Here is a 19,245-nt window from a genome sequence, read left to right as displayed (position 1 = left end):
GTCAACTTATTATGTCTGTTTTTATGAGCGCCCGTCCATCTTCTTTCTTCTTTTCATGGCGCCGTCTTCTTTCGAAGGTTGGCGATCCAAATGGCAATTGTAGTTTTGGAAACTGCTGCGCGAAAGATTTCTGCGGATGAGCGGTCGAACCATCTCCTCAGGTCTTTCAGCCATGAGTTCTGGCGTCTTCCTACTGATCTTTTGCCCTGTACTTTTCCTTCCAGTATAACCTAAAGTAATTCATATCTTTCGCCTCTCAACTCATGACCCAAGTATTGCATTTTCTTCTCTTTGATTATTCTTAGTAATTCTTTTTGTTTACACATGCGACGTACCTCAACATTAGTAACTCTTTGTACCCATGGAATTCTCAACATTCGTCTGTATATATACTATCTTCTTTAGCATCGCCAAGAGTAAATTTTTCTTTATGATTTGAACACGGCGATTATTGATGCCGTGTAAAGACAAAAATGCTTTATAGCAAACAACAGTATCTTATAACGAGCCACTCACATTTACCCGAACTTTATAACTATAGAAAGATTGTTTAAAACTTGTTTCAGCTTCAGGATTTCGGCTTCTCCGTCTACCAACAGGTACAACCGTGACAAGACATGTTAAATATTTGTTTTGAGCATTGTAGTCCCCTAATTCATTGATATGAGCAATTAATCGTTGTCCTTCGTTCAAAGGAATGTGACATTTGATGTTGTAAATTTACTTAAAAACAAATTATTGAAAACTGCGAAATAACAGCGGATAGGTTAGATTAGCGATAACAGAATAGAACTGATGGCATAGACAGACGCCAACGACAATCTAAATTTAGTTAGAAGCTACGGAACTGTATCGTTATTAGCCGTCAGCGCGAGGGATCTGATCGCTATTCTCCGTTAGCTTATATTATTCCCCTTTTTAAACTCGGACAAGATATTGAAGACGGTGACTCATACATTTGCAGGATTGCAAATTGGCAAATCTAGCGAGTGTCAGTAGCGTACTGTAGTGCACAGTGAGCGTGTGCGATTTTTGATAGGATATAGTGAATAGTGGAAAGTACTCGTAGATATAGAATATATTATTGTTAAATATATTTAAATATATCTCGTTATTTAGAAGTGAGTACATTAAACAGTTAGCTGTGAAATTTAGATTTATTGATTTGCCATAGGTACTTCTTATCTTAAATAAAATCACGAAATGACAAGTAACACATTAAACGCATTGTAAAATTTAATACAAAACTATTAAGACTTAAATGTCTAATAAAAAAATCAAGAATAAATTATTATATTGTAATTAATCAAAACCATTACATAATACTTGACTTTTAATCGAAAAGTCAGTAATTAATTATTGTATTAATAATTTTTTTCAATTAAGAAAAGTTATGGTAAGAAATATTATTAGAGGTTTTAACTGCGCCTCCTGATATTATTAAAAAGTTATCAGTTATCAGTTATGATTAATTGATTAGTTCTGCAAACACTAAAGTGTTTATTGAGTAAATTCATGAAACAAAATAAAAAATCCTGAAAGTTAAAACATCTTAAGGCTTTTATAATTACAAAAAAAATCACAAATTCGATTGCCTCTAAACTGGAGTCATTATATCTTAAAGTTATCAGTTTCTTACATGGTTCAGTTGACTTTGGATATACTACAACAATGTGTTAATAAAAATTAGTATTTTAAAAATTGTAACCGCACTCTATGTATAGTAAGTAGTCAATAAGTCTAAATTAGATAAGTGACTTCTTCTTCTTCTGGTGTCTATCTGTTACGAATGTTGGCAATCATTCTGGCAATGATGATCTTATTAGCTGCTGCCTTGAAAACCCTGTAGTGGATGTCGCAAACCAGGTCCTCAAGTTCTTGAGCCAAGATATTCTTCTTCTTCCGACGCCTCTTTTACCACTCACCTTTCCTTTCGAAATGCATTTTAACAGGTTATATTTTGTTTCATTTCTTGTGATGTGACCGAAATATTCTAATTTTCTTCTTTTCACCGTTCACATTATTTCCTTCTCTTTATTAAGTTTTTGGAGTATTTTGGCATTTAATATTTTGTCCATTTATGATATCTTAAGAATTCTTCTATATGTCCACATTTCGAACGCTTCCAGTCTCTTCGTTGTTGCTTCCGCTAGAGTCCAAGACTCTACTCCATATAATAAGATGGAGAATATATAACATTGAAGGAGTATGAGTGTCAGTTCTAAATTCAAATTGTGTGATTTGAACAGCTTGGACATTTGGATGAACTCTGCTTTTGCTTTTTCTATTCGAGTTTTTATTTCTTGGGAGTGGTCCCACTGCTCATTTAATGTAGTGCCAAGGTACGTGTATTTTGGCACACGTTCTACTACTTTTTAGTTGATGGTAAACTGTACCCTCTCAATTCTTTCTTTGCTGATTATCATGACTTCAGTTTTACAAGTGTTAATTTTTAGTCCATATTTGCTACTAACGTCTAAGTGATTATTGTTCTATAAAGGTGACAACTGTATTCTTTATTAACCACGTAAATTCATTTTTTAAGAATTTCACAATATCTACAACATAATCCATTATTCTAAGGGTATACATACTAAATATTTATGATTGATGGAATTTGATGGAATGTATATATTTTATGACTTTATTTCGGTTATTTGATATGCAACAAATTAATTACTTAAAAGTAACACTCGTACTGTCGTTGACACTACAGTTGGCTAACTTTACTCAATGTCACGGTTGATACGAAGGGTAATCAGAAGATTTTCAAGCGGTTATAGTCGGTGTTTAGGTCTTGTAAACCTCATATTATAAACTGCACCTGGTACGGTATTTTGACCACAATTAAATGATGAGTGAAAATGAGTCACCGTCTTTATTTTCTTGTCCGAGCATATCTTCTGTACGGTGATAGTTATTGTACAAACGAAACCATGCTTGGGTTCTTTCCAAAAAAAAAACTTAAATATGGCGCCATATCTAAATTCCGATTAAAAATGGACTCGTGACTCTTTTCTTCCACTACAGGGGGCGTTGTAAAGGGAAGCCGGGGGGTAGGAGTGGTACACTTTGTTTCATCTTTTCTGGGGTCCCAAAATTGACATTCTTAGCAAAATTTAACTTGTTTTTATGATAATTTTAGAGGTCAAATCTCTGGACTATTATGTTAATCTTTCGTTTAATATAGTCAGATAATTTTTAGAATATTTCGTTTATTAATTTTTTTATAACTATTTATTTAAGGATCTCCAAGACCAGCAAGATGAAGGACTTGAAATAACAGAAGATGATTTATTCGATACTGTTATCTATGTGGATGCCAAAGGCTTTATGAACTATTTCAAAGATGCACTATTTCCAAATTCCCTTGGGCGATCTCTTGGATTCGATCAACATGAAATAGATTTAGCTAGATCTATACCAGGAACAATATTTTGTAATTTTACGGATGCGGAAGATAATCCCATTTCCTGTGAGGTAATATTAATTAGTACCATTTTATACACAATTGCGCAAATATTAGCAAAAATTTATTAATTTTGCAACTTGATGATGAACTTGATGAGTTTCAGAAAAGGTTCTGAAACCAAAATTTTTTAATATAAGACGCGTTTCTAATGTAATTATATATAATTAAAGTTTGTAATCTTTGGTTTCAAATTTGGATGTATTTATTAACGAAGAATACTTTGATTTAACTATTTATATTATTTTCTTTCTCAGTTTCATTCTTCTCTTCCCTTCATCCTTTCAGGTGTCAGATTTGGATTACTTATATTACCTTGCATTTACCCATGGTTTCCATTTTTTTATTTTCTGCCATGTCTTTTATTTCTTCGAGTGTTTTCTGCTTTATTTTTCCCACATTTACAATTTGATGTATCCATTTTTTTCTGGTTCTGCCATTTCATATCTACCTGGCGGTTTACGTAACCGTTGAGCATAAAAGTCCCTTCATCTGAAAAAAGTACCTTTTCCACGAAACTCTCATCTCTGTTAGATCGTTCAATAATGATTTCACAACATTCGATTTTTCTATCAAATTCATCTTCTAACAGCTCCTGGACCAGGTGTATGAATGTCATGTCTCCTTTTTTTAGAACTCTAACCACAGTTTATTGGTAGACATTATTATCTAGTGCGACCTACCTCGAACTGGTATGGGGGTGGTGTGGAAACCACTTACGGAATAAAATTCTCAGTTTTAAATCTCTGGCGGTAATCTAACTTCGACATCTTCTCTCCATGACCGTCTTGGTACACCTCGTTTTCTTCTATTGGCGGAGTTTATTTTTTTATCTTTTTTGACCATCCATTTTTAGGCATTCTCTGCAGGTGTCCATACCAGTTTAGTCTTTTGACTTCGATAGTATCTATTAAGTTTAGGTCAATTTCCATTTCTCTCCTAATGTCTACTTTCGTCACCCTATCAAATCTAGTGTGCCGGTAACAATGTCTCCAATAGTCCATTTCTTTTGCCTTAATTTTTGATTTATTTTTTTGATTAATTTTCCAAAATTCATCGCCGTACAACCCAATACTTGTTGTTGCCATTATTGTTTCATAAATTCTTCTTTTATTTTCTTTTGTTATTTTATTATTTCACAATAGTCCATGTAGCTATCTAATGGCTAGCTCAATCTAAGTCCTTTTTAAATAGCAAGACACTTTTCATATTTACAAGCAGTATTTGATTAAAGATGAAACCAACTACAACACCCAAGCCATCACTAAATTCAAACTGCCGATTAGTGTGTACAAATATATATAGAACTTTTTTAGGTTATTCCATCAGTATCTATACCCTGGCCCGCAGAACAGACAATCGAATTCATCATGCGAGAAGATCGTCCGACAATAACGGATACATCAACAGGATACCGGTACAAGTGGCCTACAGATGACATGATCAAAGAAATCTGTACGTTTAATTGTGTTGCTGTTCCAAAAGGTTACTGGAAGAAGAGGGGACAGTATTCTGAAGCTACTCTGGAATGGGAAATTGCATTTCCTAAAGCTGAAAGGTACATAGAAGCTCGAATGTCTAATGCTCAAATGAGGTAAGCAAATAAAAGTATATTTATATATTTTTAGCTAGGCAAGCGAAAAATTTAAGTGGCAAATGCGATTTACTACGATTTCTTTTTAACACATTTTTTCGTGTGGTCGATATTTTCCGAGTTAAGGTGGAAAATAATGAGGGGAGGTGCGCATAATTATTAAATTATCTCGTTTATTATATTAGGAATATATATATATATATATATATATATATATATATATATATATATATATATATATATATTGCTAAAAAAATCCATATCTAAGGTTCGCTTGTGCCTCGTTAGGCTTGTCATAGGCCTAGGACAACTTTAAAATTGTATAAAATAATAAGATAATTCTATCCATTTTTTATGTACAATTATTTCGTAAAGTTAATAATAAACGAGATGATTTAATAATTATACTTAATCACTAATTTCCCCCTTAACAATTTTATGTTCTTAACTTTTCACAATAGCCCTGTGTCTAAAAACTTTTTTGTTTCAATTTTGGGACATGGCCATAAGTATGTAATAAAAAATCAACAACTTAAATTTAAACTTAAACATTTATTGATAAAAAAATGTTAACATTTTGAGAAGATCTATATATTTTTTCATGAAAAGATTTGAAATAATTATTAGGATGTACAGACATTAAATTTACAAATACCGCATCCAAACGTTGTGTTTGTTTTACAAATTTTGTTACTGTTTTGTTTTAAGGAAATTGGGTAATGCAGAACCGACATGTTTTGTGTAACAGATCCTGGAATTTTTCGAAATAATGCTCCTAACTTTGCCTTATCAGGTTTTGGTTCTCGAGGGTTAAGTAGTAGATATATTGTCACAATGTTTTGTGTAACAGATCCTGGAATTTTTCGAAATAATGTTCCTAACTTTGCCTTATCAGGTTTTGGTTGTCGAGAGTTGAGTAGTAGATATGTTGTCACAATGTTTCTTGTAAACCCTAATAAATTCAATGGACCTATCTTTTTAACAAATTCATCAGCGTTAGATTGAATTTTATTGTGGTGTTGAATTCTATATGAGTATTATACTGCTGAATTGCGTAGGGAACGTCTACCATTGCATATTTTTTTCTGCTGCCGAATAACGACGTACCGATTTTGTAGGTCGAACGCCTTAACAATTTGAAGCCACGTGAACGATGGCATTATCCTCCCACTGGATAATTATTATATCTTCATCAAAACTTGTATATGAATCAACGGATCCTCCAACTGATTTGTTCATTGCGTTTTTATTCAACGCGCATTTCCTAATTCTATTATGTCTAATAGTGCCCGTGCAACCATATCCAAATTCATTCATGGCCCATATCAGTAGAAGTCCAGTAAAAAAGTTGTTAATGAAAAAGTAAAATTTTTGATCTGCAAAATTATGCTTTATCTTTATCCACATAACCCCAAGTTACTCTCTCCTAGTAAGCTTCTTTTCCCTTGGTAAGGTTCAGTACCCACAAGATAACCATTTGTTGCATTCTCAGACCAAAATTTAAACCCATATCTAATAGGTTTCCTTTGAATACGCCGTTTACAGCTATGGTGGCTGTAGTACGATACCATGGATTTATCAACAGATACTGATATGGTTTCACTAACCGGCAAATATTTTATAAATGAATTGTTTAAATGTCCTATGAGTGGTCTTACTTAGCAAACTTATCATTTTTTTGTAGCTGAGTGTTATCAAAAAATGTAAATTTTGCAAAATTTCTCTAAACCTATTTCTCAACATTGAGTTGGTGATTGCTTCGTATCTGAGATTTAAATTCGAACTCCAGTACATATCTTTTCTGGGCCTTTGAGAATAACCAGAAATCAGTAGGGTTGCAAAGAATACTTTCAGTTGTTCAATCGTAACCTCAAATGATGTGTTTGCATTTTTGTGTCGGACATACTTTATAGTCTCTTCTTTTATGTATTCAAAAAAATTCTCACCAAAAAAGTGTAAAGAAATCAATTATTGTACTTTCACGGTGAACAATGTTTCGATTTCAAAGTGAGATATTTTCTTGATGTTTATCTCGGGATAAGTCATCTCTTTTCCAGTCGTTTTGTCTATTTGATTTATTTGCTCTTTTATTAGATTGAGCCACATTTATTATAAGTTCATCATCGCTCGTTGAGAACATATCTTCAGCCCCTTGTGTCTCACATTGTGAAATAAGAGTTACCTAAACTGGGGCGTTCAGTATCTTTGATGAAAACTTATCAGAAAAATCATTGAAACTCACATCATCCGATGATTCAGAATCTCCATCAGAATCTTCCGCTGGAGAATAAATGTATATGTTTGCAGAATCAAACTGCTTCTCATTTAGGTCATCGATTAGTTTGTTCAGAGTATCAGCTGAACAACTCGTTTTCTTTTCACAAAATGTTTTTACATAATATAATATTACTTAAGCTTACCACGATCGCAATATTTCACAACAGAAGCTAGCTATAATCAATCTAGAAGTTATAGAACTGCACCTTACTTGAAATTTTGATATGAATCACACAAACAAAACAAATGCCAGTTATACGAAACCAGTGGGTAAATTCAAATTCCTACGAAAACACAACGCTACCTCCTGTACTACATGTTCACCGGCTATTTCACGTTTTCTACCGCTAAAGTCAAAGCTCTTCTCGAATATTAGTCATAGACATAATAAGAAGATTCTTATTATGTCTATAATATTAGTTTGCTAGATCAAGCGCGTATGACAGACAGACAAAGATAGCCAGACCAATCAAAGTGATCATCGGCGTTACACCTCTATTCACGGAATATCTTACATAGTTTTTTCTTATGTCTATGGGTAAACGACTACTAGGTCTACACAATTCTGGGACCATATGTATATTACGTTCTTATGGTTCTCGAATATAAATAATTTTCAAACAGGTTTTGAAACCTCTTTGTATGTGGCTATAAGTACGTGGTAATCAAAACTCATGACGATGTTTAAGTTTAAACTAATCCTTTTAAATAATTTTACCACTTCTTTTTCTTCAGGGGACTTTTTCTATATGGAATAAATCTCAATAAATAGGTATCTTTGGTATTTGAAAACTTAATTATTATTTTACGAATTAATTACGAATTTTATCATCTCCGAGATTTATTTACAAACACGAAAAACATAGATGGATAAAAGTAATTACTTGCAATTTGATCCAGTTCTTATTAAAGGCATTAAACGTGTTTGTACACTCTATGAATGTGTTTCGTTTGTATTCACTAGGTTTGAGACTTTTTTTAAGGTAAAGGCGCTACAAATTCATCTATGGAAGTTTCTGGTATGGTTCGATAAAGCCTGACAATATTAACACATGCTAATTAAGTATAAAGCTTCAGAGTGTTGTTGCACTAAATAAATTTTTGTAACATTAGTATCTACTATAAAATTAAGCAAATTGGTGGGATATTTCTTCAAACCATACGTAAGCCTTGAATTTAAAGTTGATTATATTTATTTTGAAACATATGCTGTTTTTGGAAAGAAAATAGACTAGTGTACTTTTTAAAATTCATGGTTTAATTTCAAGTCAATAGAAATATAGGTAATGTACAATCACCGGCACGAAAAACGGAGCACTTGCATTTTTAAAATAAAAAATTAAAATTTCAATTCTCTTATTTTTTTATTATTCTAATAACGTAAACAAAAACGAAACAAACTGGTTTAAATAATTTCTAATAAAACTGAAGTGCTTATTCGAAAAAAATCACTTTTAAAAGTGCAAAGGTTGGTATTCTATTGTTATTGTCAAACACAATTTGAAGTTGAATTGCGTTGATTTAATCACAAGAATTAGGGTTGTAAATCCGGAAACAGTGGCTGCTATTATTGCGTTGCTTTAACACGGAAGAAGTGAGCGATATGTTGCTTAAATGTATTATATATCCGACAGTACTATGCACCGTGTTTTTTCACGTTTTTTTTTGGCAAACAAAGCTTACACTAGACGACCTGGAACCGGTCCCCAACGAAGAACTAGTGCCCGTGATGATCGCTTCATCCTTTTACAGAGTCTATGATATCGTCGTGCCACGGCTGTACAAAGCCGAAATTAACTTCAGTACGTTCGGAATACTAACGTAAGTGACCGAAAAATTAGACGAAGGCTTAAAAAAGCAAATTTAAGCAGTGGCAGACCTGCAACAGGCCTACAACTTCTCAGGCGCCATCGACTTGCGCGCCTTCAGTTTGCCAGAAACTATGCTCATTTTACTGTAAATAATTGGAGGCACATTTTATTTACCGATGAGTCCAGGTTTACTTTGCGGTTTCCAGATGGTCGTAAGAGAGTATGGCGAAGACCACATGAGCGTTTTACAGAATGCACCTTCAGTCCTAGGGTAGGTTATCAAGGGGGCTCAATTATGGTGTGTGCTGGAATTTCTCTATAGGCGCGTACAGAATTGTACATCATTCCGAGAGACTCCATAAGAGCTTCCAGGTACATTGATGAAATTTTCCAAGATTTTGTTGTACCTTATGCTGGTTTTGTTGGAAATTATTTTGTTCTGCAAAACCCAATCGAAAATGTTTGGGACATGATTGGGCGAAGGATTTGAAGTCGTGTTCCTGCCCCTTTAACCTTAAATCAGTTACAAGAAGCCCTTTTAGAGGAATGGGAACTTATTTCTCAACAGTAGATTTCTCATCTGATTTTAGGCATGCCAAGGAGAATTCATTCAATAATTCAAACACGTGGAGGAAACATTCATTATTAAAATCAGTTTGTCCTGACACATGATTTAAGTTTTCATTAATTGAACGTCATTTTGTTACAACATTTACTACTGAAACAGTTTTAATTAAAAGTTAATTTTTTTTGTTTCGTTTGTGTTTACGTTATTATAATAATCAAATTTTAAAGAGAATTAAAATGTTAAGTTTTTATTTTAAAAATGCAAGTGCTCCGTTTATCTTGCCGGTGAGTGTATATGGATGGAATAAATAAAAACTTTATTTCTACATGGTGTTCTGAGCAAAAATTAAAAAAATAATTTTTATATTATTTGAATGTCCTTTATTTTTACTTCCATGTGTTAGAGTAACTTGATATGTATATTACTGTATTATAATTGTTATTATCAAGAAGTTTCTTGAAGTCTGTGAATTAAACCACTACTCAGTTAAAAACCTACAATCGTAACGATATATTTTTGTATGTTTTAATTACAGGTGTTTCTTATTTTTGCTTGTCATCCACAAACACTACATAGAGCCAGTGACACAACGGAATGGGCTACTAGTCGAACACATACGATGCCACATGTATTGGGAATGTGAAGCTAATTCCAAAGATTGGCCTGAACATAAATTGGGTACCAAAATATTAAAAGTTATATCAAATTTTTATAAGCGACTATCTACTAGCGAATTACCAGACTTTTTCATTAAACAGAAAAACCATTTTAGAAATATACCAAAAAAGTATTTATTATTTGCTCAGAAGATCTTCAATGAACTTATGGAGTCACCCATTGTATATTTTCTTAGAGCTTTAAGGTAAGTTAACAGTTTTTATACATTATTCCTACTTTCTACTCATAATCAGTTTTTTGTGGATATTTCAACATATTTTTAATTTTTCACTAGAAAGCAAAAATTTCTGTCAATTACTCCAACCAATTCCACAAGACCCGTTTATTTTATATGCTGTTTATAGCCCACCGAATAAAATAATTAAAGCTAATCACGGTAAGATGCTCGGACACCGTTTGATTACTGCTGAAGATTTTAATGCCAAATATCATATTTGGAGCTCCAAAATCATAATCTAACGTGGACGAGAATTATTAAAAAGTATTAATGAGAATCATTTTATTTCTCTCTCTACTGGACAGCCTACTTATTGGCCAGTGCTGGACAGTACTGAAAGACAAAAAATTCCTGCTCTTTACTCTACTGCTCTACTAAACATTTAACACTTTCAAATTAAGGAACAAACTGGAACAGATATAGAAAAGAAATAAAAATATCGATTAACCTAAACTTGCCTCTTAAAAGTGATATCGGCATAGAAAATGCAGTTGCTCACTTAAATACAGTTATTCATCAAGCTGCTTCTCCGTGTACCCCAGAAATTACCTACAAACTCAACTCCAAGTCCTATTTTGCTCATATAAATAAACTTATAGTATTAAAAAAAAATAAAACTGCGAAATAGGTGGAAGCTCACTGGGCATCCAGAAGATAAAGCAAAGCTTAAAAGAGTTTGCAGACTATTCAGAAGAAAATTGATACAACATAAAGCAATTGCTTCAACAAATATTTAAAGAATCTCCCACCTTCAAATGATACAAATTATTTTCTGTGGAAACTAACAAAAAACTTAAACAAAACAAACAAATGAATATGCCAATCAGGAAACAAAATGACAAATTATCTATGCGAGGTATTTCAACCGCGTCAGAGGGAAGTGGCAGTTGAAGAAAAGGAAGCTATTGATGAAGTCGTAAATGCACTGCATCTCAATTGGTTCCTATTAAATCTGTTAAGACATCTGACATCAAAAAAGTCATTGATAATCTGGAAATTAAAAAGTCATCTGGATATAATATCTAGTTAAGCACTAAAAAGTCTACCCAACGAAGGCCTAAGTCTAAGCACTTAATATTTAATTCGATATTAAAAACAGAATATTTTTCACTCCAATAGAGAGTTGCTTGAATTGTTCTTATTTCAAAATCTAATAAGGATCACACAGAAGTATCTTCATATCGCCCAATTAGCTTGGTGCCTATTATATCCAAAGTGTTTGAACGGTTTTTTCTGAGAAGACTGGAGCTTGTTTTATATAACAGTAATGTTTTACCGAATTATCAGTTTGGGTTTAGGAAACAATATGATACTATCGAGCAAATTTATAGGGCGGTAAAGACTATCAGAAATTCGCTCGAACACAAAAATTACTGTACTGCTGCATTTCTAGACGTCTCTCAAGTATTCGACAAAGTTTCGCATGTAGGTCATAATCTCCAAAATTAAATCCCTATTTTCTCATTCCATAAGTTCACTTTTAAGATCCCACCTGACAGATCTATTTTTTCTGTTACAGATGTTTAAGATATTCCACTGGGAAATTCTATCCTCCATTCGAATACAAAAAATTCTACAATATGTTAACGCAACAGCAAGGATACAAACTAGTTAACCCTAATATCGTAGAGAGACCACCCAATGCAAGAAGGAGGGTCTATGAAGATGCTGATATGCAATGGAGACATTTAGTTGAAATGAGAAAAAGAAATAAAATTTTAGAAAAGAGGGAAAAAGAGAAAGCAAAACAAGAGGAAGATACAAAATCAGTAGACTCTATTGATATAGAGGTAAGTATTTTTAACGAAACCAATTTACATTTCATTGTTTTTTATTCTTATTAAATCGACAGTAAAGTTCATTTATTACTCTATATGTGAATTGACTTTATCGTAGTTTTAAATTTCTAATTGTATTGTCATTTGTGTTGAAAATTCTTTTTTTTGTCCATTTTTTGAATATCCTGATTTTTTTTAATCTTATTTGTTTCTAATATTATTTTTCTGAGATTTCTGATTTTAATTGTTGTTTTTGTGTTGTCCTATGAACTTTTTGTCGTTTGTACCTACTAATTGTTATTCTTCTTTTTTCTTGACCCTTTAGTCTCCTAACTTCTCTGGTGTCATTAAACTATTTTATCGATACGTCAATCTTGAGCGTGAAAAATTTTTTGTCGTAGTCAGCACTGCTTAAATCGCTAGCAGACTTGACCGATGACTATATCTAGAAAAACCCTATATCTAGATCGATTTTCAATAATTGCCTTAAATATATATTTGACTGTTTTAAACTATCTGGCAAATTATCAATTGTAGATTTTAAAGAAGTATCTTGGTCTTGAACTTTTCCACACTGCTACTTCATAGATCTTTTGTATGTACCCTATATCTACGTTTAGTTTAACAGAATTAGGCTTCTAAGAAAGTCTTTTATCCGTAAGGGAGATATTTTTTACCTAGTTCTAAAGGTTCTAAAAAACTTTTGGCTGGAAGATCGCCGGAAGATACAGGACAAGATCGCCGGAAGAAGTGGCCCAGGTCGAATAAGAAAATTAGAATCAGAATCTGAAATTAGTATTAGTATTGGCCATTCTACGCATCAGTGCAAATTCTTCTTCTTTTTCTTAAGGTGCCGTGCATTTTTACCTAGGCGTCCACCGTACATTTTATTGTCAGCTGAGATGTTAGTCAGTATTAAATTATTAAATATCCATTGGGAATATTATGGAGCCATGCCATCTTTTTATGTCCTAGACCTCTGTTACCCTTTATCCTTCGTTTTAGAACTAGTTGTTAAAAAGTGTATCGTTCTCCTCGTAATATGTGTCCTAAATATGCACATATTTCGACGAAAACGGTACACTTTCGAATTATTCTAAGAGATAATTATGAATGTAATTAGCAATTGATATATTTGTAATTCAGTGAGTTTTGAGTTAAATAAAGTTAATTAAATCACGTCGTGCTTCACGTAACCTCTAAACTTTCCATTACATTCACTAATAAGCTGCTTATTCTTTTTATTGCACAACCTGGTGAGGTTGTTAACTTCCTCTGGCGGAGAGTTATCTTTTTCACTAGAAAAGTAAGCAAAGGCTTACATAATATGCTTTTCATATCGTTCGGTAGGAATTTCTACTTTCGCTGATGCAAGATTCTTAATGATAAAATGAGTAAATATGATATGTCATGCATTTGAGGATATACCAACTTACATAAGATCTTTAGCAGTCTCTTAACAAGTAATTTTTAATCCCATGGATTTTGAGTTAGTCCGATTACGCAGGTTTCTGATTTTGTGACTTCTGGATAGGCTTTAGGGCCTGATGTTGAGCATTATTTCGGCCAAGGCTTTGTTTTATTAAATTTTTAAGCCTTTTCCTCGCTGCACCGCACAAGGCCGCTAGCTGGAGCTCCTTTTGTCCTTACTGAGCCTCGCTAAATATTTGTGAGTTGTTGTTGTGAGAAAATATTAAAATACTTTTAATATTTTCTCTTTATCTCCAGTATCATAAGCCTGGATCAGAATTTAGTTACATAGTTTTCCGGTGTCCTATTGTATATTAAGAAAGCAATGATGACGGCCTATTGGTACAACTGTCCTGCGAAGTAGTTAGAAACGAGAAGTCCAGCTCATTACTGTGATAGTCATTGACCATTCTTACCAAGCTGTCCTATACTTTTAGCTGTAGTACCTATGTACAGGACAACATAGCCCCTCACTTTAAGTTCAAACCGTCCTTATCGGTTACTTTACCGATCGTGATAAGTGGTTAACGCACGGTTTCATCGAAATGGGCTCGTTTCGTTTATAGATGGGTCCAGAATAAACAACCGATCAGGCGCTGAAGTACACGGTTGTGGAACTTGGGTTTAGGACGTGGGATATTCGCGATCTTAGCCTGTGTTCAAGAGCTAGTTGATAGGACTTGTCTTGGTAGAAGAGCAAATAGTGCCGCTCTATCTGATCTGACAGTCAGGCAGTTCTAAACATTCTGAAAATACTCAGAACTAGCTGCCCCTTTCTTGACCAACAAAGTCAACTTAATATGGACTTCGAAACAATTCGATATAAAGAGAATGAGTAGACTGATCTTGCAAGACCTACTATAACTCATCCACTATCACTAAGCAGCCACCAGTCACAGGAGAACCTATTATTGGAGTACCCTTTGGTACTATCCAGCGTTGTATCAAGGAGCTTCTCTTGCAAAGGTTCCAAAAGGCTTAAGCTAGTGGTGGAGATATGACAGGCTAGACTTCATATAGCGGGCCTTCTTAGTCTTACAACAAGTCTTACAACTTAACTCGTCCTTTAAACCGTAGTAGATTTGGTGGTCAGTATGCTCAATGGTAACGGAATGGATCATCTGTTATGATCAATGACTAAGACATTATCTACATCTACTTAAACTTAACATAATCCAAGATGCCGTCCTATCTGACGACGAGAAGGTCGTCATTAATCGCTCTTCTATAATCCTTTGTAAATACCCAACACTGGCCTAGAGTACTCAAGGTCTTTCGATTCTGCGTTTATTCACCCATGCCAAGCGAATTAAATACCGTTAAGGTACTATCGTGGCTTTCTATGAAACTATAAGTTTATTTTAAGAGATAAAACGCCTCGGATGGGCTCACAATCTGAGCTACTGCTATTATTAGTGGATATGCGATGCTCGGAATAGATAAGTCTCCAGATGGTCTGAAGATCAGGACACCGCGCACCCAATCTTGATGATACTGGATAATACAATGGACCCGCTTAAGAGGGTTTAAGTGTCTGCCATGAGATCTTTAACATTATTCAAAATACCCGCATTTCCACTGCTTATACTTTACTTATAAAATCCTTGTTTCTGATCCTTACAATAAAATGAAACAATGTATATGTAGGTTTTTACGAAATAATATAAAGTGATCCAGTTTGTGATTCGTTGAAAGGCTGATCTAGTATTTTCTTATAGTTCAACCTTATGATAAAAATCCATTATGATCCACCAGACAAAAATATATAAAGATAAATTATATGGGACTTAAAGAATATAAAAAATAAATTTGTAGAGATTTCTATTAAATTATTAAAAATAAATTATAAAAAAAATATTTTTGTATAATGGATTTAAGTATTTTATTTAATGTTTTCTGTTTTAGTGGACATGTGAAAAACAATTCGATATATTTAAAACCAAGGCAATATTAACCCAATTTATAACGATATATATCGACATAGCCGAAGATAGTTATAAATTTGGACTACCATTGCAGCCTTTATTTTATTTAAAACAAGCTTTCTACTTGACGCGAATGCTAGAAAGCACGTCATCTGCTTTTATTGAAGAAGCCCGAGAATTTAAATTCCAAATTGAGACAGCAGAAAACATATACAAGCGGTCACTGGTGGTGATCAAGTCGATGAATGATGTTCCTCCTGCTACTCCAGTCAGAAACTCCATACAGTTCGACTACCACTTATCGCAACAACTCAAAAGTAATGTGAACTTAAATCTGAACAATCTTTTTAATTCATATAACTCTGCAGCTGCTCAAGTTGGAACTAGCTCTTCTTTCAACAAGCGATCTCCCGTTGTAAAAATAAAAAGGAAGCCTAGTGATACACTCGCCATGGCACAAAGAAAGAGTGGAGGTGTTTCTGGTGTACCAAGGAAAAGTGTTATGTTCGTCGAACCTGAAAGACCTGAAATTGGTACTTAAATAGTGATGATAATGATAATGTATTTATTTATAGTTTATTAAACATTTATACTACTAATTATCTTTTTTTTTCTATAGCTGTTTTGTCACAATCTTTGAAATTGAATGCGTTTCCAAAGTTATGGTCACGTTTACGTAAAAAGATACTCTGTATAATTAAAAATGGAACACTAGGAACTAACCCTCGGTTAGTTTTCTGGGGTATACCATACCCCAGGTACTCCTTTTCTTTCTATAAAATCGAAAGTAGATGAAATAGCGCCTTCTAACGCCTAGTAGCTGTAGTTTATACATGTTTTCTCACGATGACCTTGTTACCAGATGTACATATAATTTTAATTTGAATTAGGAGTTGGTCAAAGACGGTTGGGGTGTGTGATACCCCGTACACTACTGTTGTAACTTTTAGTTGTTTTGTGATCTAGAGGCAAACTTACATGATATTTTTTCGAGATGTACTATGATTTTTATTTTTCTTTCAGCGATACTGAATTATAGAATAATTATGTCTTACGAACAAGAGCAGGAAAGGTTAAAACGTTTATGGGCGCAGTTTGTAAGTATTTCTGACGATGATAAATAAATCGTTCACTGATAGTGAATCTGAGGAAGAACAAACCGGATTAGAAAGTTAAGAGACAATTATATTGGAAGAAGGGGCTCAACGAGAGACAGCACACAAAAGGGAGGATTCTGAAGAAGTGGAGGCTGAAGAAGAAAGTGAATTTTCAAGTGGTTCCGAAAGTGGTAGTAAGAATAATGGAAAGAGATACTTTTTAAATAAAGACAAAGTGGTTCAAGCTTCCAGAAAACAAACAAGTGGGAACATTTCTGACAGTAGAATTTTAATTGTCGGGTGGAGCGGACTCCATGTCGAAGATAACCGTATGCCGTCATCTCTTTTATTGCTCAGCGGATCTACTTGCATCATCGCAAAGGTGTAGTGATCTGGAGACAAGGTTATTAATGACTGAATTAATTTGTGAAGGTGGATGATATTTCCTTATGTTTTGTATATTGTAAGTAACATGTGGAAATCGTTGATTATAATTCTTATTAACTTCCATTCTGCTATTTTCTGCTTGTCTTGTACTATACATACTCTTACGGCTTTGTCCTCAAACATTTTAGGATCCTTACGCATTTCTTTAATAATTGGCCAATTTCTATTTTTTACTGTTACTAATTTTTTTATATTCTTTTGTACGAACACTTGTATCAGGTCTCCCAGCGACGCTCGCAGTGCAGACACTTATCGAGGTTCTTAATATGCCGAGTCTCTCAACGACGATTTTAATGCAGAGGTTGGTCGAGAATCTTGAATTAAATAAATAATATCTATTATTTTCTGTATGTACTTTAACAGAATATACCTTTATTTCTTTCTATTCATCCTTATCTAATAGCTTCACTTGTACCGTGTTCTAAGGGAATTTCAACAGTTGTACAAGGTTGTTCAGTCCTTCTGTTTTTCGAATTGTCTGTTTCGTTCTGTTTTTTAGTATGTGCTCTCGTCGACACCAATACCTTTTTTCTGTGACATTAATCAGCTGTTTCAGTTCTTCTAAAAAATCTAAATTTAGTCAGTCTTCTTGAAAGGTTCATCATACCTAATAGGGTCATACATAATGGACAGTTGTCTGTTAGAGTATCAAATTTCTTCCGCAGCAGGTAATGCCTCCATTTAGGGATAATTTAGGATAATTGATTTCTGCTTTCTTGAGTGCTCTACTGGCATATGGTACCGGTTTGGCATTACTGTTTGACAAAGTTGCTCTTAACGCAATGCCTGGCGCATTAATTTGGCTCATGGGGAAAATAAACTTATTTTCATTCAATAAATCTTTAAATTCCATTACTGTGGAGTTGTTAGTCATGTCTTAAGTTTACCAAAAGCTTTTTGACATTTTAGTCACTCGAATTTTACATCCTTTCTTGACAGTCTGTTTAGTGGTGAGGCTATTTCTGCAAAGTGATTAAAGCGCTTTCTATAATAATTTGAAAATTCTAGAAATCATTCTATAGTGTAGGATTCTGTTACATTGCGATGATCTTCTCAGAATCTGGTACTGTACCTTTACTTGAGTCCAAATTCTAGTCCTACACGGATTGCTTTATATCCTGTCTTGGAATGGACACATGTGCATTGAAATCACCTCATATTATGACCTTTTTTTCTGATGAAATATGTCTCCTATTTGATTATATAAATCATTCCTTTCATTTTCACCCAGCCCTCACACCAGCATACACTAGCAGCAATTATACTAACTCCATTACTAGTTTTACTTTTCCTTACACACCATAATTTGTATTCTTCATCTAGTTCTTACACCCTTTGTCCTTTCCACCTAGTCTCTTGAATGCAAGCACGTTACTGCACTCTCCTTCTAAGCGCATCTACTAATGCCAGAGACTTACCTATAAGACTTTTAAGATGTTTGTTTACGGAACATATTACTTCAGGAAATGACATTATTTCAGTATAATTATTATTACATTGGAGGTTTTTTCATTATTATGGCCTGAAAAGATTTTCGGACATTTTATGGTTAAATGTATTTTCTCTCAGCATCTTGTCCTGTACGATTTAGCTAACTCACCACCAATACAATCAAAGTGCAGTATTACCCCACACCCTCTTGTATTTTTGTATATGTGCCAGGATTCCCATTGAAGGACTGCCCTATGTATTGTAGTCAATATCCCGCCAATATGAGGCGGATACTTTATTCGGAATACGTATGATGTACACATATATTTTTAATCTTTTACTCTGGTGATGAGCAGTTTAGTTTCCAAAACGGTATAGGTACTCGGGAAGCTCCTTTTTGAATGATAAAACTCTTACAAAAGAACATTGAGGTTAGGAAAAATATTTACGTATGTTTTATAGATTACCACAGCCTTTGATAGA

The 19,245-nt window shown here is 33.7% G+C and overlaps 1 protein-coding gene across 1 annotated transcript in view; it reads left to right on the top strand.

Moving 5' to 3' along the window:
• Positions 1-16,386, top strand: part of LOC140445122 (uncharacterized) — a 40,129-nt gene extending 23,743 nt beyond the window's left edge. Inside the window, exons 4-8 of the mRNA XM_072536953.1 lie at positions 3,247-3,480; positions 4,786-5,063; positions 10,255-10,581; positions 12,134-12,404; positions 15,768-16,386. Of these exons, the coding sequence (XP_072393054.1) occupies positions 3,247-3,480; positions 4,786-5,063; positions 10,255-10,581; positions 12,134-12,404; positions 15,768-16,328 (1,671 nt within the window). The 3' untranslated portion in view covers positions 16,329-16,386. The remainder of the gene's footprint in view (positions 1-3,246; positions 3,481-4,785; positions 5,064-10,254; positions 10,582-12,133; positions 12,405-15,767) is intronic.
• The last annotated feature ends 2,859 nt before the right edge of the window (positions 16,387-19,245 follow it).

Source organism: Diabrotica undecimpunctata, chromosome 7, assembly GCF_040954645.1.
Source record: "Diabrotica undecimpunctata isolate CICGRU chromosome 7, icDiaUnde3, whole genome shotgun sequence".
Classification (NCBI taxonomy): Eukaryota; Metazoa; Arthropoda; class Insecta; order Coleoptera; family Chrysomelidae; genus Diabrotica; species Diabrotica undecimpunctata.
The sequence above is the reverse complement of the archived record's forward strand: the minus strand, read 5'-3'. Positions and strand labels throughout refer to the sequence as shown.